Raw genomic sequence first — 22636 nt, 5'->3', positions numbered from 1 at the left:
AACTGTATACAGTAACTACTTAAGTAACGTGACTTTCAGGCGTTTTTCCCTTTGAAACCCACTCAAAAATACTAAATAAGCAACATACATGCATGCCATGTTGTGAATATCGTCTTACCATGTAAAATAAATATGGTGGAAGTGAAGTTATCATTTTTTTTTTCAGACTCAATGGCTTTTTCGTGTCCAAAACAATTGTACATCGTGAATCCTTCCGGCTGGTAAGTCAACCACAGTCAGCTGCGTGCGCAAGTCTCGCGAGATTTCCATTATATTCTTACCCGGGAAAGCCGCGTATCTGAATCCATATGAATATGAGTATATTTACGTTTAGTCGGCTCGTCTTGCGTAAAAAACAACATATAAATGATGGCATCCCGTGTAGCAGAGCTGTTTTCAGAAATTGACAAGCTTCGTACTGAACTGCTGAACAATGTCGAACTACTGACAGATTGCCTGCGTGTTGAAGAAGAAATCAGCCAGTAAGTTCCGGTTGTTAGCTAACGCGACGTTAAACTGGATTAGCTAACGTTAGCTAGCTAACTAGTTAGCGGTACATCCGGGTTCCCAGCAGGCTAGCCGTAGTTGACAGTTTCCAATGACGGGACAAAAGTTTGGCTTCCATCTTGTAGCTAAATAATTTAGAAATATGTTTTCTGTTTACTGGTTAAACCACCAACACATCTTTTAGTTTTTTGTGTAAACACAAAAACAGTTAAAAAACTTTTTTTCTGGGGGTTCCTCCATAATTAAGAGTGTAATAATATATATATATTTTTGATTAATTATAATTAATGATTAATGAGGAAGAACGGAAAGCAAACTGTCCCATCATATTCAGTGAATCCAAGCTATACACAGTTTTCAAAGTAAAATACATTTTTGCTTGATTGTTTTAACCACAGAGATTTTCCAGAAAATGAACTATACAGTATACAAATATTTATCAAATATTGCTGAAGTTTAGGGGGGAAAATGTGAAACTCCATCTGCTAGGTTTGTCCCAGCCCAACGTTGAAGTGTCTATACCTTTTTATTAATTTCCAGCAGGGAAATTTTGACCCGCATTGAAAACGTAATCCTCGGAATAGTGACGAGTCTTTCCAAAGACGAGGCCCCTGTCCTGGCACTGCCCAACAGATCCAGCTGGGCCAACATCAGGTAACTATTTAAACACGTTGTTGCATGAAAAAAAAAAATGTTTTACTCTCCCTGAAGACTACACATCTGTGTAGCCTTCTGACCTTTTTAAAGGGTAAACACATGCAGTCGTGTTGTGTAAGGAAATAAACAAACATTTACCTGTAGGGTATTTTTATTTCATTTTTGGGAAGGTCAGGCCACACAAGTTGATCCGATTGCTGTTTAATACACACTCAACTTTGTGTAAGGGGTGTTGTAAGCAGACAGCACGGGCAAGCAGGTGGTAGAAAAAACAAAATGTAACTTTGGATCAGAGGAGATTGAAGTTGAAATAACTTCCTGCTGCTTTAAAAAGATGACAGAACGATAAGGGAGTGAAAAGCTGCGGCCTACACAAACACAACATTTACAAAGGGCTTTAATGCGACTAGGCTGCAGAGACCTGATGCTCGGAACAAAGCGGACTGTCTGGTCTTGTTTGGATCAAACCTTGTCGCGGCTTAAAGCACATTCTCAGCCCCTTTTTCAAATGCGCGAAAAATCCCGGAGCTTTCTACAGAGGAATCGGGACGGGGGAGGCCGTCTCACAGGTAGCCCTCGGGGTGTGGGGAATTTCAGATGGCTCGCAGGTGGGGGAGCTGCTTTTCAAAGCTCTAAAAGTAAATGTGGCATCCACAATTTTGTGTACATTTCTTTGATGGTTTGTTTTTCTTCCCTTCTTTTAACTCCCCGCACGTTTTTTCTTCTTCTTCTTTCTGTCATTACTTCCCACTTGAGCTTCGACAGTGCCGTCGGGCTTCAAATGAGCCCCGGAGGTTCCGTCACCACCATTCGGAGCGACTGTCCGTCGTCTGTCACTAAATTTGGTGAGAAGCTGTACGCACACCTCTGTTGTTTTGTTTTTCTCTCTTTCTGTTTTTGACAACCAACATTCCTACTAGTCAAAACGGCTTTACAGTTGTACTGTACTTCACGTGGCTTTCATTTCCTTTTCATTGTGAACACATTCCTAAACCACACAAACGGCAGTAAAAGTCAGACTTAGTTTTAGGTGACAAATTGGCAGAGACGGTATATGTTGAAAGAGGCTTTTAGGGATCGGTTTACCACACGGACATCCTAATTAAGAACAGAGTATGTTTCGGGTTTTTTTCCCCCCACTCCAGTCCTTTTTTAAAGATGTGATAAGTGAACAATAAGTGTTTTAGAATCATTCATTTTGTTTTCTTTCTCTGTTTTGAAGCGCAAATTCTCAAGATTTTCCTGGTCATCTACAGACTCGTGCAGAGCAATTCGTTTGCAACTAAAAGGTTTATTGCTTTATTTGTCTTCAGCTCACATTTTGTACGATCATCACGAACGCTTGATTACAATTCCTGTTCTGTGCATGTGTTTTTTGTTTTTGTGAAGCAGTTTTCCTTTGTTCAATTATTCCTGAATTTTAAGATTTCCATTTTTGTTTCCACAGAGACATCTATTACAACAACACACAGCTGTTTGGCTCTCAAAGGGCTGTTGATAGCATAGTGGATGATATTTCCTGCATGCTAAAGGTTTCGCGCAGATCTCTACATGTGGTAAGCGTGTGTGTCCTCGTTAATGTGAGTGTGAATGCATGGAACAAAAAAAAGAAAACACACACGCCTCAGACATTAAGACCGTGTAGCAAAATTCCTTTGGCTGTGCTGTGTTTTTATTAGTTCAAGTCCCACAGATGAAATCTATTTAGCGCTGTGTTTTTAAGCATTTTCTTCTGCTTCACATCTTGGGAAACACCTGTGGTGGGGGAGGAAAAAAAAGGTTCCTCTGATCAAACAGAGATTGAATTGAAGGCGAAATCAAAAGAAGGCAGTGTTAATAATAGCACGCTTTAACTTGTGTGTATGTGTAACTTTTATGTCACCAGTTGGCCACGTCAAAGGGATTAATATCAGGTGCTCTGTGTTATCTGGAGGAGGACGGCACAAGGATCGACTGCCGCTCCAGCTCCGCTGTAAGTTCCATCCACAGCTGAATCGGTCTTTGCTTTACTACACTGAGAAAACAACAGCTCCACAGGGGGCCTTCTGTTTCCTGCCAAGCAATATGATAGTACTATGAGGCTTATGACGGAAAAGAACAAGTTGAACCGATTTCCATGGCTACGTTTGCTTTCAGGCTGTTGCAGTTTCATCAAACATCCGTGGGATTAGAAGTATCCTTTGTGATTTGTCTTTGAGAGTTTTACCGCGTGTGTACCTCCCTGAGAATGTCATATTTATTTAGTTCTGTGCAGAGAGGACTCTACATAGCTGCAGGGTCTGGGTTGTTTTTCCTTTTATCGTTTGTAGATATTGTATCGTCTGCAAAATTTGTCATGATAGTCGAGAAGGACGCGACGTTTCAGAGACTACTGGACGACGACTTCTGCACAAAGATGTCTCCTTGCATCATAATCACAGTGCGTTTCCATTATTATTTTAAATGTGACTTCATTCATAGTCGTTCCCAATTTCTCACAAAGGCCATTATTCACGTTTGTGTGGATCAGGGTAAAGGCGTGCCGGACGTGAACAGCAGGCTGATGGTTAGAAAGCTTTGGGACGCGCTGCACGTCCCCATCTTCGCTCTGGTGGACGCCGACCCTTACGGTACTCGTCGTCCTTCTGGAGCACAAACCGGTTTCACCTCTCGCACATACCTCACATATTTCCACACGTTTAACAACACTTGGACTGCCCTTTAATCTTCGCACGAACACACACACTCACAGTGAGGAAAAACGTCCCACTAGGCCAGCAGATGTTAGCACCTGTCCGCTACGTCATGGTGCCTCGGCTGACTGTTATTTCCGTTGGCCGTGATCTTGTCCTGGCAGGACGGCTCACTTTCCATCCCTCTCCATACCTCTAACCCTTTCCCCATGGCATGGCGAGACACATATGTAATGCTTCGCTTTGTTCTAAGCTCTGTTACACATTTCGGAGGATAATTGCTCTGGTATGCTGGTGATTGCAGCGTGTCCCGTGTCTCTCTCTCCCTCTGATTTTCCCAGGGATTGAGATCATGTGCATCTACAAGTACGGATCAGTGGTGAGTCCTGCCATGCCACTTATTCATATACTGTATATTGTCCAATGCGGCCTGTTCAGTGTCTCCCTGTTAGCAATATGTAATTATGCCCCTCTTTTAAGTAAAAAAAAAAAGGACAAATCATCCATCCTAGAATATTTAAACTGACATCGTATGGAGTGAAAACGTTGACTGATTGTGCGGCAATGTCTTTGTTGGTCTCTGTGATGTTTGTTTTAATCATCCTTGTGTTCATTAACTTCATTGTGAACATGTGTTGGGCATAACCAGGATGTAGGTACACTTAGGTACATGGCTGACGAGTGTGTTTATCTGAGATGCATTATGTGTACGAGCATTTTTTGCATCCGTGTGTGTGTGTGTATGTTTGTGTGTGTGTGTGTGTGTGTGTGTGTGTGTGTGTGTGTTTTTTCCACAGTCCATGTCGTTTGAGGCCCACAGTCTGACCGTCCCCAGCGTTATGTGGCTAGGCCTCCTCCCCACTGACCTCCAGAGGTTTGGACTCCACATTCGCTACTTCCTACTTCCTCCTCCTGCCTCTAATTGGGATTATATTCTGGGGACATTTGGGTTGTTTGTTTTGGTTTCTGTTGCTGTCGCCCTCACTTTTTCTCCTTTCCTCTCGGAAGAGCCTATTGAGTTTTAAGTATACGTCCCCTTAAACAAATTTAGGCCAAAAAGGGCTTTTTTGACATACATTTAATTATAGTATGCACTTTTTTCCCCTTCCTATGTTCCTCCCTGAACGTACACATAATAACTCAACTGTCGAGAATGTGAGGAAATATACTGAAAAGGACGACGTCCGTCATCTGAACTGCCTGCTGCCGTTTTCACGACATCAATTTGGTTATTATGTGTCGTATAAAATATTCATTCATTCATTCTTTAGGCTGCGGGTTCCCGAAGATTCACTGAGACCCCTCACCAGGAGAGATGAGAGCAAACTCAGCAGCCTCCTCACAAGGCCGTACGTAGCCGGAAAACCCGACTGGCAGAAAGAGGTGAGAGGAAACCTCTGTGGCTATCTGAGGATAAAAGAAAGTTCTGTTTTCATCTAATTTCATCAACATTTGAGTGTAAACTTATGAGTAGTTCTCAAATTAACTAAATCTGATCAAATTCTGGTCAGCGTGAGATCAAAAACTTTTACTTAGTTCCACTAAAACACACAAAATGACCAATTGGATGGTTGAGTGTGAACCTGTAGCGTGCGATTCTGAATTCTCAATCATAATGTTCCATTTCACACAACCTTCACCTCCCACACACTGGTCTGAAACACCCTACTTCTTCTCTTTTTTTTCAAAAGGAAACTAAGTGTTCTTCCTCAGTGGTTTCAAACGGTTGTAACGTCTTTGCTCGCGTGACACACGGCGCAGGAATGCGCCTGAGAGGACTCTCGGCTCGCTGGTACAGCCGACGCAAGAGGAGCCACTCTGTTGTGGAGTGGTCGTTGGAGATAAACACCTGGTGATGATTTATGCGTGTTTGTGCAGCCTCCTCCCTTCACGCTCCTTTAAAAAAAAAACGTGCCCGTTTTGCTCTCTCTGTCGTAGATGGAACTGATGCAGCAGAGCAAGGTCAAGGCTGAAATACAGTCACTCGCAGCCATAGCTCCAGATTTCCTCACCAGCATCTACCTGCCCAACAAGCTGCGGTACGGCGGCTGGGTATGAGCTCTCTGCTGCCCCTTAGTGGAAGAACAGGTGAACTGCTAAAAAAATGATGGGCGCTAAACTGAAGACAGATCTTCCGTTTCCTTGTCCTGCCTTCCCTTGTCGGATGGATTCAAATATTAAGTTGGTTTGTAATGTTTGCTCCATTTAATTTGTTATGATTGACTGACTGGTTTATCACTGTGAACTGTCTCCATCCTATCATTAAAACCCTGTCACCTCTTCGACAAGTCAGAACACATCTGCGTTTTTATTTTCCGATTCTTGTTTGCCTCGTTTATGTTCCCAAGAGTTTTTTTTTTTTTTGGCCCGCTGTTGCAACGCTCCCAAACACACTTTCCCAAAACGGTTTCATTCATGGAGTTAATTATTGTACAATCGTTTCAGCATTGTGTTGCCTGATTTACAGCCACCGAACATCATCGCTGTGCGTGTCGGTGCAAAGATGGCGTGAGCAGACGAGGAGGATTTAGTGGTTTTGGAATTGGAGCGACTAAGGCGGGTCGTTTTAATTAGAGCACAACATAAAAAAACTCACGCTACTGTTCTTTTATTATAAAATATGTCCTCCAGCAGATGGAGGCAGTCTTCATTTTATTCATTCATTTTTCCTCTTAATACATTTACTTTAACTATAACTGTTGCAGTATAGATATCCACACAAGGGTCGATCACAATGATTAGTAAAAAAAACAGTGTTGAAAATATTTAGCATATGATATAATTCACTAAAATGTTGAAGCTTATAACATTTATTTTTACACTCAACACTTGAAATGATGGTAAAACCAAATGTAAGATCAGTTTGATTGAGAACTTTAAGGGGAAACGTAGGTTGAGGAACACCCAAAAGTGGTGAAATAAGTATTCAAATTGAGTAAGAAGTAGAAATGTCGAACTATTGATAGTAAAAAGTCACAATTGTACCTCAATAAAGGAAGATTGCTGCATAATGGCCCTAAACTTTTCCACACCCGGGACTGTGTGAAGAGTTGTGATTTATTGTAGACATGGACCAGTGGTCAATGCTGGTTTTATTTAACAGAAATGTACCATGTTTCATTCCCACCATACACTAAAGAAAATACATCTGGTTATTCTAGAAGAATTAACACAATGGACAATCATATGAATTTAACACAAACAACTCAAAGTACTTCAAACATAAATGTACTAGGAGCAAAGAAACTCGTATTTTCATTCCAACAAACAATTGTTGACAGTAGTGTTGACAGGTTTGGTTGCAGGTAGAATAAATAGCTCACACCTGCACTTGTTCATATATTTATATTTATATATATATACTGCTGCTCCTCAGACAGCTCCGCCTTCAGACAGTTATTATGCCACTAACATATTATTAAACTCATTGTTATTTAATGCACGTGACCCGTACTTTGATTAGTCACCGCTTGCCAGATCCTCTGACTGATTAATCACTATACATGTTTATGTTTATCCACACTTCACATATTACATGCATAACTTTAATTTTTGCACTCTCCTATTGTTTGTTATTGATTGTTTATTACACCTCACACACTTAATATACACATACATACATACTTGCACTTTGACTGGTTAAGTTTAATTTAATTCCTAAATTAATACTGTGCTTTTCTTTCATCCCAGATATTTTTATTTTATTTTATTATTAGTAGTATTATTATTGTATATATCTTTCATCCCTGCTGTTTTGATATCTTATTTTCTGTCTTTAAATTGCTGCTACTCGACACCAAATGTCTCCTTGGGGATTAATAAAGTATATGTTCATTCATTAATTTGATTAGTTGGTCGAAGTTGAGCTAATTTCTATTATTTCGATTAGTCATAATCTAGTCATAAGTAGCGAGTAACAATAGCAGTGAAATAATAAAAGTAAACATATTTGCCACATTAATGTAGTATTGGGAAGTGCCTAGGTGGAAATACCATGGAAATACTTATGTTAAAAGGTAACTACTTCATAATTGTAAATACAAGTGCAGTACTTGACTGAGTAAATACTCAGCGTTGTTATTTAGAGAAGCTTAAATTGGTGAGCAACACTGGTAAGATTGAAGAAGTGAAGTTTTCAATCAGACTAAACTTTCCTTGGAATTTCACATTAAATCCCCACTTGTTTAGAAGTAGTTTATGTCCAGTTCAATGGACGTAGAGTGCTTCCTGTTTGTAACAGACGATCGTTGGCCGCGTCACGTGACAGCCGTGGGCGTGGCTCCCCGCTTGTGCAACAGGACTGCTGCTACGTCACCGCGGTGACCGAGGTGTTATAATATCTGCAGCTGGAGTTTCCTTCAACGTAAAAGAAGACTCGCCTTTGGAAAAAAAACTGCCGAGGAAGACAAGAGCTGCATTTAAATCATAACGAATAAAGCAGGTGGGTTATTATAAAACTGCACGAGGGAGTATTATTACAGGGATGGTTTACAAGCCATGTGGTCCAGTGTGCTGTCCAGCGTTTTGTCTGCCATCTATTGAACCTTGGCTTGATAAGTATTGATCGGAACTGATAAAAAAATTAAAAAAATACTCTGTCATTCAATTCCTCAAATCTTTATGTTGACGTTTTTGCTGCAGACTACCAATATTTACCTCTGGGGAAATGGGTTTACAATCTATTTTTAAAGCAACTGGATACTGTGAGATCATGTGGGGTCTGTGTATATTAAATTATATATAATTAAAAAGAACATATCAAGTTTTCATTCTACATTGATTTTTCAGATTGTAGATGCTGTGATAATGATAAATATTACACATAAAAAAACATGGCTATTTAAAAACTGTTTTTCTTTTTTTTTTAGTCAAGGTCAGTTACCTCCAAAGCTGAATTGTATTTATGAATTCTCAGACACTGAACTCTTTAAGTCTGGCCTAAAAACCTTTTTATTCAGGAAGGCCTTTTTTTACCTTGTGTTGATTCATTTTCAGCTATTAATTTGTCTTTTTTTTTTTTGGCTCTGTGGCACTCTGAGTTTCTTCTGAAAGAAAAATGTGTTTCAAAATGAAATGTATTATTATTAGAATTAGGATCAATAATAAGAATCCAGAAAAGAGACTGTAATGTCGCGTTTGACGCTGCAGATCTTCTGAGATCCGGCCTCGTGTGTTTTTGACACCACGCAGGATGGCGGGGGCTCAGTGGGGTTCATGAGCGTTTCCTCGTCTCCTTCGCTGCCAGACAGGTCCTCCAGAGGCCTTCCCTTTTCCACTTGTCAAGGACAGCTGACTACAGAGCGCAGTGGATGAAAGTAGTCTCTTTAAAAATAACATTGCTTTCCCCGGTCTCACTGCTCAGAGATTAGTGGGGAATCAGTCATGTTTCTCAAGACATGTTTCATCCGTTACGTCAGGGTGCACTGGGATGTGTTCAGGTAAAGACAAACAACTGCGTGGGAGGAAATACTATTCCCTTTTTGAACCTGCATAGTTGAGGGAGATCTTTAAATCACACCCTTTTGTCCTCCCTCTCATTCAGGTCAAGAGGATCTCCGATGGACGCAGTGATCCGCCGCTGCCCGTTCCTCACCGTTGTGCCCGGCGTTGTCCTGCAGCTGGCAGGGAAGTCATCGCTGGTGAGCTATGCCCAGAAATGCCCCGTGATGATGGACCTGGCCTCCAGGCCTCTGGCCAGAGCTCTGTCCTCTTCAGCGTCTGCATCCAAAGAAACTCCAACAAACGACGGTCAGTTTTAAGGCTGTAACTGTTCAATTAATCCAATTAACCAAGAGAAAACTAACCGATTTTTAGGCCTCTGCTCGAAAATTGCATACCCAAACTAAAAAGGGTGTATCTCTGCAACCACTAGGGCTATTTCGATAATTTTGGTGTTTTAATAAAAGGTACGCATGTGAAATTATGTTCAGATGTGTAAATATCAGTATATATGTTACTAGTTAAGAGCAAATGAAGACGACACACAGCAAAAATGAAAAGGTTTCAGTTCCGCCTAGAAAAGAAATCACTTTCAGGATGATTATTTCTTTGAAATTATGCAGCTGTAAGGTCTAAACTTCTCCAAAATCATAGTACAATATGTGAACATTCTCTCTGCAAAGGTTGACTTTGATAAAGTGAAGCAGAACAAAGTTAGAGAGGGTTTAGTACAGAGAACATTCAGGCGAGGTCTCCAAAATTTGCATTGCGGCACATTGGCGCACATCTGTGACATTTTGAATTTGTTCATGTACCAAACCATATATGTCACTTGTATATTACTTATGGTGTTCAATACATCCAAATACAGCAGTTTTGGGCTTTTTTCATTAAACAAGCTATGATTCACAGTTTTATATAACAATCCCTCAGTCTTTTTGATTGACAGATTGTATTCCTGTCCTCTGTAGATCAAAAGCATGACACCACGTTGCCCCCGGGTCACGTCACGCCACCTGCTGGCCGGGCCGCCGGCTCCAAATGCCCGTTCCTGGCTGCAGAAATGGTGCAGAAAAACAAAAGCGTGGTGAGAGAGGCCAGGATGGAGCTGCAGGAGGACGTCCAGGAAATGCACTCTGTGCGCGCAGGTGAGCTTACCTGCAACCGGATACTCCTATGGGTCAGCTGTGAAAGGTCTAGTGACATGTATTGCTCCTGGGAAATGAATGTCATGCACTGATTTGGAGATCATTGATAGTGTGCATCTTTTCTTGAACAGGAAAGAAAGACGTGGATGTATCGGTTGTGGGTCTAATCGAGGCCGCCAAGGTCAACACAGGGTCACCAAAAAGCCTTTTTAGACCCGGGTCTTCCAAAGTGTCGCACCTGCTAAAGGACAATCTGCCCGAGGGTAAGAAAGACAACGTCTTCATAATGAACAATCGTTTCTTCATAGTCAAAGAGATTTGTTATTGTCTTCTAACCTCATAAAACCTTCCTTCAGTCGTCACCTTCCAGTACGACAAGTACTTTGAAAAGAAGATCGAAGGCAAGAAGGCGGACCACACGTACCGGGTTTTTAAGACGGTGAACCGGCGCGCCTCCTCGTTCCCCATGGCCGACGACTACTCGGAGTCTCTTTGCGCGAAGAGAGACGTGTCCGTGTGGTGCAGCAACGACTACCTCGGCATGAGCCGTCACCCCCGAGTCACCCAGACCATCATGTGAGTGGGCTCTCCGATCCAGGGGTCACGCGATCGCCTAGAAATCCTCCGAGGATGGTGACGGATGCAGATTTGGGCCTGATGAAATCAGAGAACAGGCTAGTTTAACAAAAAGTATTTGCTGCTTTTCTTCAAGGGAGACTTTGCGAAAGCACGGCGCCGGGGCTGGAGGCACACGGAATATTTCAGGGACGAGCAAATTCCACGTGGAGCTGGAGCACGAGCTCGCTGACCTGCACGACAAGGACGCGGCTCTGCTGTTCACTTCCTGCTTTGTAGCCAATGACTCCACGCTGTTTACTCTGGCAAAAATACTGCCAGGTACATTAAACTAAGCTAGCTAAACATTACAACATGTCACCTAAAGTTCCATGCCTCTGCTATTCAATTGTTTGTATTTGAATACATACATATTACCCCCTCCCTCCCTCCTATTTGTTTACTCCTCTAGATTGTGAAATCTACTCTGACGCCGGCAACCACGCCTCAATGATCCAGGGCATAAGAAACAGCGGGGTCAAGAAGTTCGTCTTCCGTCACAATGACGTGGACCACCTGCACGAGCTGCTCCAGAAGGCCGACCCCTCCACTCCAAAGATCGTGGCCTTTGAGACGGTGCATTCAATGGACGGTGAGCGCACAGCCCTCCATGTGGGCGTCAGTCTGATGCAGCGATTTTCAGCCACAGGTTTGCCGTGGGAAAATGTCCAATTTCATTTAAGTGGTCCCAGAAAACATTATTTAGTTGCCGCAAATAATTTGCCATTGTTGAGCGCCTGAGCCTGCAATATAGTGGCTGGCCTAGTCATTAAATACTCTTCCATGGCAGTAGGTAGCGCAATATTTACCTAGCATATATGCTGTATTATGCTATTATGGTTGTTGGTGTGCCGCGGGATTTTTTTATTGTATAAAATGTGCCGCGGCTCAAAAAAGGTTGAAAAACACTGTGCTAATGGAACATTTAAAAATATTTAGTTTATTCCTATTTCATGTTTTTTTGTTAAAAGAAAGAAAATAAGTGTCGAAAATGTGGATTAACATTACTGTCGTATACAAAACCCCAAAAATGTGAGTCATATTTCTCCGAAGTAAGAATAAATCGTATACCTACATTTGATACGACGAGATCAAAACATTTTTTTGTACTTTTATTTTAATGATAAGTGATCATATATAATAAAGGCGGTGTCTCCTACAGGGGCCGTGTGCCCGCTAGAGGAGATGTGCGACATTGCCCACGAGTTCGGTGCCATCACCTTCGTGGACGAGGTTCACGCTGTGGGTTTGTACGGACCCAGAGGAGGAGGCATCGGGGACCGAGACGGAGTCATGCACAAGATGGACATCATCTCCGGAACCCTCGGTCAGTAGAACCAACAACCAGCACCCTCACCCCGGTTGCACGCTCTCTAACTTGTTACGGCTTTTCGCTTTCCAGGCAAGGCGTTCGGCTGCGTGGGCGGCTACATCGCCAGCACCGCCGCCCTGGTGGACACGGTGCGCTCCTACGCCGCCGGCTTCATCTTCACCACCTCGCTGCCCCCCATGCTGCTGGCGGGGGCCAAGGAGTCCGTCAAGGTCCTGAAAAGCGAGGAGGGCCAGGTGCTCCGGAGGACGCATCAGAGGAGCGTCAAGCTGCTCCGACAGATGCTGATGGACTCGGGCCTTCCGGTGGTCCACTGCCCGAGCCACATCATACCTGTCCGGGTAATGGACACGTGTATCATGTATCCAATTAGTGCTGATGCAGGGATTAAAATCCATTTAATGGCCCAACTCTGTTTTCGTCAGGTGGCAGATGCAGAGAAGAACACTGAGATCTGCGACATCATGATGTCCCGTTATAACATCTACGTGCAGGCCATCAACTACCCCACTGTGGCTAAAGGGGAGGAGCTTCTGCGCATCGCGCCCACGCCACACCACACTCCACAGATGATGTTCTTCTTTGTTGGTATGCCCAGTAGGATATATCTCATGGAGCAGAAAACTAATCTAAAGGGTTTTGTATTGTCGTAGGTGCATTTAAATTGTGCAGTGAATGAAACATTCTCTGTCGGAAGAAGAACAAAATGTCATTAATATACATTAATTCACCTTGTTCGTAGCAAAGATGATGAAATAGATACAGTTAAAGGAACAGGTTTTGGTGAATATTGCAACTCTGAAACCTTGGTAGGTTATAAACCGGCTTATTTCTACACTTTTTTTGGCGCTTTTCTCTCCACCTTTTACAGCATATCCATAATGTATGTTGAAGATGGTTGCTTCCTCAGCTGTTTGCTCTCTGCTCCGCCTCCGCAGACCGGCTGCTGAAGACGTGGAAGGAGGTGGGGATGGAGCTGAGGCCGCACTCCTCGGCAGAGTGCGACTTGTGCCGGCGGCCTCTTCACTTGGAGATGATGAGTGAGAGGGAGAAGTCCTACTTCACGGGCCTCAGTCACGTGATATCAGCGGTGGCTTGAGATCACGCCGAACACTCACCTCCCAGTATTCACGCTATTTATTGTAATCACAATAAACATATCACTGCGTCATAAAATGTCCTGTGGCACCAAATAAATGTGTGGGGTAAGTGTTGATTGACTTGTGTGTGTTCACTTTTAGAATTTATATTGAGAATGACTGCAAAAGGTCGAACTTCTATGATGTAGTAATAGTAGTAACAGTATTTATGATGTCTTTCTGAAGTTAATAATTACCCCTTTTCACCTGTGCAGTGGTTCTCAAGTAAAGTAAGTACCTCCTGTCTTCGTGAAGTAATTTTGTTTTCACCTGTGTTTTATGTAGTTTAATATTATTTATGCAAATCTTTCCTTTATAAAATCTTTTTGAAAAAAAGATGTAATACACAGCGCTGTGCCATCAGTGTCTGATTTGATATAGAATATAGAAAATGTAGTTGATGCACTTACACTTATATTTCATTGAATATTTATTAAATAACTATTTACAAAGGATTTCTGAATGGATGCTAATTTGAAATATATATATATATATATATATATATATATATATATATATATATATATATATATATATATATATATATATATATATATCTCACTTACCCCATTTCAGAACTACTCTAGAGTATTACTATGTGGGTTGTTTTTACTGCTGCTGATGTGCACATTATATGTTACGTAAAGATCTAATCTGAATAATCTAAACATCGCATGCTTCAAATATAACATATGTTGCATATAACATATCACACACTTGCTCCATACGTATCTTAAATCACTAATCAGTGAGACCACGCATACCATTTAATATCATTTAACAATCACCCGGACGCCCAGGATATCTTGGCTACACACCAAGATATTTGGATATCAGACGGATACTGACTCACACAGCTTGTGTATCTGTGACCTTGAGGTCGGCCGATTTAATTCAATACGTTTATACATTATATATTGGAAGTTTGAGTTTTTTTACCAGTTTTTTGCTGCATTAAAAAATAAGTTTACATTTGCATTATCTTGTTCGTTTTGAACATGTTTGCAAAGCTGCTGGTGCACGATTTATTATTTCAATGATCAATACTGATTCAGTGGTTTTACCCCCCTGTATTTATTTGTTAATCTTTGTTTTACGTTTTAGGAAAGCAATGTTTACGTTAAGCCCAATGTTGCCTTGCACATAAAAGAATGATCCCTTTCACTTCCACATAGCCATAGGCATGCAGATAAATAATTAAACACTTATATGTGAACTTTTTATTACATGCAGTGCCTCTGGCAGAACGATTATCTCTCATATCAGTTATAACGTGTTGGAATGTGGCATCGCTTCCTTCTGCAGACATTTATCTCAGACGGGGTGAAGCATTTAAGTATAGGGTGGTGTATACATTTAATTTACTCTCATACTTCAAAAGCAATGCTTGTATTAAATAGTTATACCACAAACAACATGACACTTGTTGAATAAATGCCACGATAACTAGTTCACAAAACCTTGTGGTGTCCATGTATAATCAGTTTAAGGGCAGATTAGTTGGCATCCGGTCGTTCATTCATGAAATGCAATGTTATGGTATTTTTCGTCTTTCGCCACAAGGGGGCGCCCTGGCTCTCCTGCTCGGAGCTGCAGGCCTCCTCCTTCCCCTGCAGATGACTCATAGCTGCTGCAGCCGCTTTCACGGCCAACCACTAGATGGTATCAATGGAGAACAGGATATTGTGTTTCCCTTCATCCGCAGCAAGGAAGATCATTATTGGTTGTAATAAAAAAAATAAAAAAACAGCAGCAAATATCACAGCAGCGTCGCAGACGTTACAGAGCGTTTTGAATGAAATGTCGGATTTATCTGTCATCAATGTTGCAGCCTGGTTATTGAATATCGTTTATCATGCAATATATGATTTTTATTGATGTTAACATATATCTTCAATCATGTGGCCTCTGATCTTCATGTTTGGATAAAAGTAGACCAATAAGAAGCCTTTTACTCTCGCGCGCGCGTGCAGAGAGAAACATCAATGGAGAGGAAGCTCTCCCTCCCCATCTGTTTCATCTTCAGTGCCTCAGCCTCAGCTACATCTGCACGTGACAGTGGTGTGTTTTGTGCGTCCGTCGGGTAATATATATATACGTGTGTGTGTGTGTGTGTGTGTGTGTGTGTGTGTGTGTGTGTGTGTGTGTGTGTGTGTGTGTGTGTGTGTGTGTGTGAAAGCCCTCAAAGCATCAGTTGACATGCAAAACCTGGGATTCTGTCAATCAAATATCAAAAGTGTGTGTGTGTGTGTGTGTGTGTGTGTGTGTGTGTGTGTGTGTGTGTGTGTGTGTGTGTGTGTCTCTCTCTCTCTCTGTTTCTCTCTCTCTCTCTCTCTGTTTCTCTCTCTCTCTCTCTCTCTCTCTCTCTCTCTCTCTCTCTCTCTCTCTCTCTCTCTCTCCCTGAATCCTCTGATCACGTTTGCTCTGCTCTCCAGAATATGAATCAACACTCATTTAGGGTCATACGCGACAGCATAATGTGCTTCTTTGAATTCAATAAGCAAGGCCAATAATTCTTGCTCCACATGCAGTGAATCCAGTAAATATGGGGGAAAAGTCCAGAAGCATGTTGTTGGCAGGAAGTAACTCCTTTGTGCGTTGTCTGCCCTCATTGTCACATTATTCCCTTCCTCCATCATCACTGTCTTCTGTGGATGCAGGCGGCTCAGTTCCTTATTACGCAACACCTGTGGACATGCGTGGGAAATCAAGAGAAAAAGAAGACAAAAAAAAACCGAGTTCCTCTTCACCTCGCCAACATTTAATGGAAACATTGAGGAAGTGAGCAATTTCGAGGGTGTGTCTGATCTGATAATGAATATTATCACGGTGGAAGATGACAACATGCTTCCGTGGGGAAATAATATGCTGCAGGAAAAATACAGTGCACAGTGGAGTGTAAACAGATACTGAATGAATAGTGGTTGCATTGTAAATACTGCATTGCATGTATTACCACGTGCTGGAATACACTAATAGTTGTGGTATGATTATTGTTATGTGCCAGAGGATGTAAGGGGTATAATGAGAGCACTGTGGGAAATGCCACCTGTAGGTCAGGAGAATTTGGTTCAATATTAACGCAATAACGCATGTTATGCGCAATAATGCAGCTCCATCTTATTTGTTAAACATGTCGCCCAATAAGCAGGCCAGTTGCAAATTGTGCAAATATTATGCAACATTGTTGTCGCACTAACTCAGACCCACCACGGGATATTTAATTTTAAAGTGAATCATTCTAAATGAAAGAAAAGTTACACAAGGTCACGTGGTTGCATCGAATAGAATCAATTACGTCCCCATAAATAAAGGAGTGATATTTAGTGGTTGTTATAGTCAGAATAAACTCGTTACAACAAACACAAGTTCATAAACACGATGATACTGATTCACAAAACTGCTTCCATTGATAACAAACTTTTCTTTTTTTTCTGAGATATTTTTTGCTATGACTTTAAATCATAAGGAATAAACTCCTCCCTCTTGAGTTGCTCTTCTGTCAAGTAAAAAAAAAAAAAAAAGAAACTCCCCGTGCATCGGAATGGCAGAACGAGAATGCGCATGGAGGACCCTGGTTCCGACGTGGAGTCGTGGAAGTTGATGAAGAGACTGCCGGCTATTAAACATCCACATTTAAAACTCGCGTGCCGCGAAATGAAAGTGCAATGAGGTCTCCGTTAGCCCGGGAGCAGGTCAGGCTCTCTGACTGATGGAAATAGAGAAGAGGAGAAAAAAAAGGGGAAATCTCTTCGCAGAAGCGCCATGCACTGGCGGAGCAGCGCGTAACGCTACTTTGTATTCTTCTGTTTCTTTTTTTTTTCTCGTCTCTGAACCTCGGGTGAAATGTAGTTTATCGTGTGTTTTTATTTCTTGGTGGACCATGTAAGTGTTCGTGCTCAGCGTGTAGTATGCTATTGAGTCCGATATGTCTCATGTGACGCCGAGTAAAAGCGTGGAGTGGCTGCAACTGGAGTTGGAGTCCGGGGGCACTTCTCCGCTGCTGCTGGACTGCCGCCCACACGAGCTGTACGAATCGTCCCACATCGAGAGCGCCATGAACCTGGCCATACCGGGCCTGATGCTCCGCCGGTTCAAGAAGGGCAACATCCCGATCCGGACTATCATCCCCAACCACGAGGACAAGGAGAAGTTCATCCGGCGGTGCAAGACGGACACGGTGCTGCTGTACGACGAGTGCACGGCGGACTGGCAGGACAGCGGAGCCCCGGCGTCGGTTCTGGGACTACTTCTTCAGAAGCTGTGGGAAGACGGCTGCCAGGCGTATTACCTGGAAGGTGAATAAATACTTCCGCCGTCTAATTAAACACCCTTAAAAGACGCGAAGCGGCACTCATAACTCATATGTCGTTTATTACGTTAGAAAACATGCGAAGTTAACTCACGTCAAGTCACAATGCGTAACAATATGCGCAATAATTAGCATATTTATACGCCGTATTAACGAGCTGGTGTTGCTTCTTTTTTTTTTAAACGGGAAGAGGTTTTGAACTTTGAAATACCGACTTTTTGACGTTACAACTGTTGACGTTACAGCCGTTGACGTTACAGCCGTTGACGTTACAACTGTTGACGTTACAGCCGTTGACGTTACTTTAGCGCCGGCCTCCTCCCGGTGTTGTGGGTTCCCGGTTTGAAGGCTGTTCTAAAGTTTGTGTGTGTCACTGAGATTCTCAATTAAAATTCCAAAATGGCCGCGCCATGTTTTGCTCTCGCAGGAACAGGCATGCATTTCATGAATGGTTTCTTTTTTGGGGGAAGGGGGGGGCTGAGCTCCTTCTTTACAGCTCTGCTTCAATTTTTTATTAATTGGTTTTGCCAGTGAAAATATGATGAGTTAATAATAATGATTAAACTCCATTTGTGTGACTTTATTAACTTGTGTTTCTGTCTTTTTTCTTCTTCTTCTTCTTCTTTTGTCCAGGTGGATTTGTGAAGTTTCACACAGAGTACCCGGAGCACTGTGAGACCCTCCTGGACAGCTCCTGTCCCAGCTCCTCTCCTCCGCTGTCGGTCCTTGGTTTCGGAAATCTCCGGATCAGCTCCGATTGCTCCGACGGGGAGTCGGATCGGGAGCCCAGCAGCGCCACGGAGTCTGACGAGAGCCCCGTCCCCAGCAACCAGCCGGCCTTCCCCGTCCAGATCCTACCCTACCTTTACCTGGGCTGCGCCAAAGACTCCACCAACCTCGACGTGCTGGGCCAGTACAACATCAAGTACATCCTGAACGTCACGCCCAATCTCCCCAACATGTTTGAGCACGACGGCCACTTCAGGTACAAACAGATCCCCATTTCGGACCACTGGAGCCAGAACCTGTCCCAGTTCTTCCCAGAGGCCATATCGTTTATAGGTGAGTAGGTCAACCGCTTTGTTCAACGTGTTTAGTTTTCCTTGTCAGTATTAATGAGGTAATTGCTTATAATAACAAGATCACAATCAATGCTTCCGACGCATTTATCCACAATAATTGTCCGGTAGACTGGTTTGTGAATGGATTCGTGGGACAGGTGGGATTTGTTTCTACTATTGTCAACGGCAAATGGTGGTTTCCACCGCGAGACACATCAAACGTTCCCTCTCTAACCGCTTGCGTGGGCCGTTATCAGCTGTCGCACGGCAATATCGCGCCTTGGATGCAGAGCAAACGGCTCTTTAATCTCCGGACTGATCGCGTCTTTCGACGGCGCAAGCACCATCGTGTTTTTAAATTTCACTTTTGGTTCGGCGTCGCTTGCCACGACTGCACCCAGAAAAAACACCGCGCGCCGGTGACTTGTTTGTTCGGCGGTTGTGTCATGAACTAGTTTCCGAAAGGTTTAGCGGTATGAATGAGGAAGGAAGTGCCATCTTCCTTCTCTCCCTCTCTCTCTCTCTCTCTCTCTCTCTCTCTCTCTCTCTGGGGTTGTGTGTTTGAATGCAGGTTCACATGTCAAGCTCTGGTGCCATTATCCTGTCACCAGAAAAGCTCGTAGCCCTTTAAACCCTAGCCCTAATAACCCTAACCCTAACCCCTAATCCTATTTATCGTTTAAGTTGTCTTTAGAGGTTGTACATCGGGATTATATATTATTGTAGCCCTGATTTTTATGTTTAATTTGATACCTATCATGTTTGTTCTTTTGGGGGGGAGGGATTTATACCATGATTTTTTCTTGATTTTCCTGATATAAAGGGGTCCCCCGATTGGGGGACGCTAGGGCTTAACAGGTTTAAACGTCGTAAAATATATTATTTCCCGCCTAACGGTGAGATGTCCCTTGGTCTCTACAGATGAAGCTCGGTCCAAGCAGTGCGGCATCCTGGTCCACTGCCTGGCCGGCATCAGCCGCTCCGTCACGGTCACCGTGGCCTACCTGATGCAGAGACTCAACCTCCCGCTCAACGACGCCTACGACTTCGTCAAGAGGAAGAAGTCCAACATTTCCCCCAACTTCAACTTCATGGGGCAGCTGCTGGACTTTGAGCGGACGCTGGGGCTGCACAGCCCCTGCGATAACCGCTCCACCAGCGAGGAGCAGCTCTTCTTCACCACGCCGACCAATCACAACGTCTTCCAGCTGGACACGCTGGAGTCGACATGAGTGTCGATCGGATGGCTTCGGCGTCTCCGAGGGTCTTTTTTTATGATGAGCCTAGAAGCTAATTAGTTGCCACAAGCAGAAAGTCAGTCACAGTATTTCTCAACCAAAAAGAACGACATTGATCTGTTAAAGGAGACAGAGGACACGATCCATTGGAGCCAGCCTGCCTTAATTTCTATACATGGCATTAATCAGTGGTCGTGTGCGACTCGTAATAACAGGACATTTCATAACTTTTCTATTAAAGCTAGGATTGTTGTTTGACTGTTACTCGTCGTTCACCGGCTGTGAAGCGGATGTTAATGATTCGATTTATTGCCTTCGATGGTCTAAAAGGAGTCTTTGGCCAATCAGAATGTTTTTTTTTTTCTGTGGGACCAAATCTCGAGATTATTTGATGGTACTAGCTGAGAGAAATAAGCTACTACAGCGATCCGGCCTTGAATTATCGTCCGGTCTTTCTTCGGATGACTGGTTTTGCAGCTCACCTGCAGCAGAATGGAGTTACCACGGAGAGTATTTCTTTTCTTTTGGGTTTTCACTGATCCAGTGGCCCCAAAAATCGAAGTTAAAACATATTATTTTCCAGAAACGCCCCCCGTATACATTCTATCTCTTATTACTGCATTATTTGCATGTGCTTTTGTTCTACCGAGAACCTTGTTTTTGTAACCTTTAGGTCATATTTCCTGTCGTTGTTGAGGCCTTGACAGGAGTCAGTTACTACCAGGTCGAGGTCAAGTCTGATCAAGACTGGCCACGATTGAAAAGAACAAATGTGTAAGTAATCAGTGTATAAAGGAACGAATGCTCACCCTATTTTTTTACTCCTTCAGTCTGCAGCTACTCCATTCTGATGACGTGATGTGTGATTAGCTGTTCTCTATCGCCAGTCTGGTCTCAGAACAAAATGAGTGCGTTTGATGTGTGAGATGGAATGAAAGAAAACGAGTTTGACAAAATGTGTTCTTACCTCACAGAGAGACATTTTCAGGGATTTTTTGAATTCTTTTTTTTTTATACAAGTCATCTGTATCTCGTCATGGGCTCTTAAAGTGCATCCAAGGGCTGTTTTCGTTTTGTAAAGATGTACAGAAAATGTGGTTGCCATGGGGGACATTTTTCTTAAAATCATGAAGGATGCGAAAGTGACCCTGTTTTTGACCCTTATGTATAGTGTATGTAAAGCGAAATGTCCAAGACATTCTGTACAAGTTTATACAACAAATATATTGTATATTTTTACTTGAAAACGCTTTGTTTGCGTAAAGAGTTTTTATTTGACGTTATTTAGTTTTTCACTGAACGTTTAATATCACTTTCTTTAAAACAAAACAAAAAGGGGCGGAGCTACGTCTGAGGCTCTAGGTGCGGCCAGACGTCCGTTGTCTGTCCACGCTTATGCCTTGACTTCCTGTTTCCCACAGGCTCTCTTCACACAAAGACAAGTATCTTTCAATACCACAGAGCGTTAAGGAAGAGGAGTCAGCATGCGCTCACCGCAGAGACTTCCTCCTCTGCATCATATTAGAATATAGTGCAAGAGGCAATGTCACATATTAACAGGATATATGACACATTATTGTATATATTATGGGGTATGAGACAGTTCTAGTCTCTTAAAAAATGTCCAATTTAAAGGCATTTTCTTTTTTTAATTTCTGTTGAAACTCCTCATTGCATCCCGACAGCAATGAATAAATCAAATGCTCTGACAAAAAAAACACATTCTGGTGTGTGTGAGGCCAAAATAAGGCTACCTGCTTGTCTACCTGCCTTTGTGTGTTCTCGCTCAACTTTCATTGGAAAAGAGTTGGCAACACTGGGTTGAGTTTTTTGTGGGTTGGATAATTCTTTAAATCTAGCAGCTAGTTTTTTAAGATTACCAACCCTTGCTTTAAGAAAGAAATATATAATAATATATAATATATCATTTTCATTTTCATCACGCCAGGCAAAACAAGACTCGGGTGGTGACAACACACACACACACACACACACGTTATTGTGGCAGAAATGAGGATGATTAGACGACGCAACGTATGAACGTTTCCAAAGCTGCTGGAAGAAATATGTGTTCTCCTGAGTGTCACGTCAGATTTATGCGTCGCTCCTCCCGCTCGGTGGAATGCTCTGCTGGTTTGGTGCTGCTTCTGAGATTTATTCATTCACATGTTCTCCACCAGACGACAGAAACGCGATGCCATGAATTCCCTTTCTCGGAAGAAATGATTTCATGAACTGCAGCCAAGCTTTTTTAAAGTCGGGAAGAAAAGGGAAAAAAATAAAAAATAGGTGGAAGGAAATGTTGTGTAGCTGATCTGTGCAGAAGTTCATGGTCCAATAACTGTCACCATGTGGGATTTTATGACTTAAATACGGCAATAAAGCACTTTGAGTTGCAGCTTTCGGGGCTGAGATGACTGAGATTATCCTAGCAGGCCTGAAAACTGAAATCCTCGGCTTGTGCACATGCAGGGACTTGCAACACCTCGCCGCCGTGGTAATTAAAGCTGTTGAGTGA

At 42.7% G+C, this 22636-nt stretch overlaps 3 protein-coding genes across 3 annotated transcripts; all 3 read left to right on the top strand.

Annotated features, from left to right (window-relative positions):
- Positions 1–369: 369 nt before the first annotated feature.
- Positions 370–5955, top strand: spo11 (SPO11 initiator of meiotic double stranded breaks; the record flags this gene model as incomplete). Its single annotated transcript, XM_079225559.1, has 13 exons — positions 370–482; positions 1048–1161; positions 1921–2009; positions 2387–2453; positions 2612–2720; positions 3050–3136; positions 3301–3337; positions 3474–3583; positions 3674–3773; positions 4178–4215; positions 4634–4710; positions 5108–5219; positions 5775–5955. The coding sequence occupies 13 exons, from the start codon at positions 370–372 to the stop codon at positions 5892–5894; spliced, it is 1173 nt and encodes a 390-aa protein (XP_079081685.1). The 3' UTR covers positions 5895–5955.
- Positions 5956–8212: 2257 nt separating this feature from the next.
- LOC306743077 (5-aminolevulinate synthase, non-specific, mitochondrial-like) lies at positions 8213–13698 on the top strand. The gene is made up of 11 exons (XM_079225558.1): positions 8213–8277; positions 9379–9584; positions 10247–10423; positions 10555–10686; positions 10780–10999; positions 11136–11320; positions 11451–11630; positions 12201–12365; positions 12441–12709; positions 12794–12956; positions 13307–13698. Exons 2-11 carry the CDS (start codon positions 9395–9397, stop codon positions 13465–13467), a joined length of 1842 nt encoding a protein of 613 aa, XP_079081684.1. The 5' UTR covers positions 8213–8277; positions 9379–9394; the 3' UTR covers positions 13468–13698.
- A 3737-nt stretch (positions 13699–17435) lies between these two features.
- LOC306744012 (dual specificity protein phosphatase 7-like) lies at positions 17436–21359 on the top strand (the record flags this gene model as incomplete). The annotated part of the gene is made up of 3 exons (XM_079226576.1): positions 17436–17805; positions 18453–18881; positions 19802–21359. 3 exons carry the CDS (start codon positions 17436–17438, stop codon positions 20110–20112), a joined length of 1110 nt encoding a protein of 369 aa, XP_079082702.1. The 3' UTR covers positions 20113–21359.
- Positions 21360–22636: the final 1277 nt, after the last annotated feature.

This window comes from Taurulus bubalis (genome assembly GCF_910589615.1).
Source record: "Taurulus bubalis genome assembly, chromosome: 11".
In the NCBI taxonomy this organism is placed as follows: Eukaryota; Metazoa; Chordata; class Actinopteri; order Perciformes; family Cottidae; genus Taurulus; species Taurulus bubalis.
This window is presented reverse-complemented; position numbering and strand designations above follow the sequence as displayed.

Bases quoted from the DNA above. Each gene is read 5' to 3' on its own strand.
- LOC306743077 (XM_079225558.1), top strand. From the start codon at position 9,395: ATGGACGCAGTGATCCGCCGCTGCCCGTTCCTCACCGTTGTGCCCGGC. The intron at 11,000-11,135 runs GTGAGTGGGCTC...CTTTTCTTCAAG, and splicing joins CGAGTCACCCAGACCATCAT to GGAGACTTTGCGAAAGCACG. The intron at 11,631-12,200 runs GTGAGCGCACAG...TGTCTCCTACAG, and splicing joins GACGGTGCATTCAATGGACG to GGGCCGTGTGCCCGCTAGAG.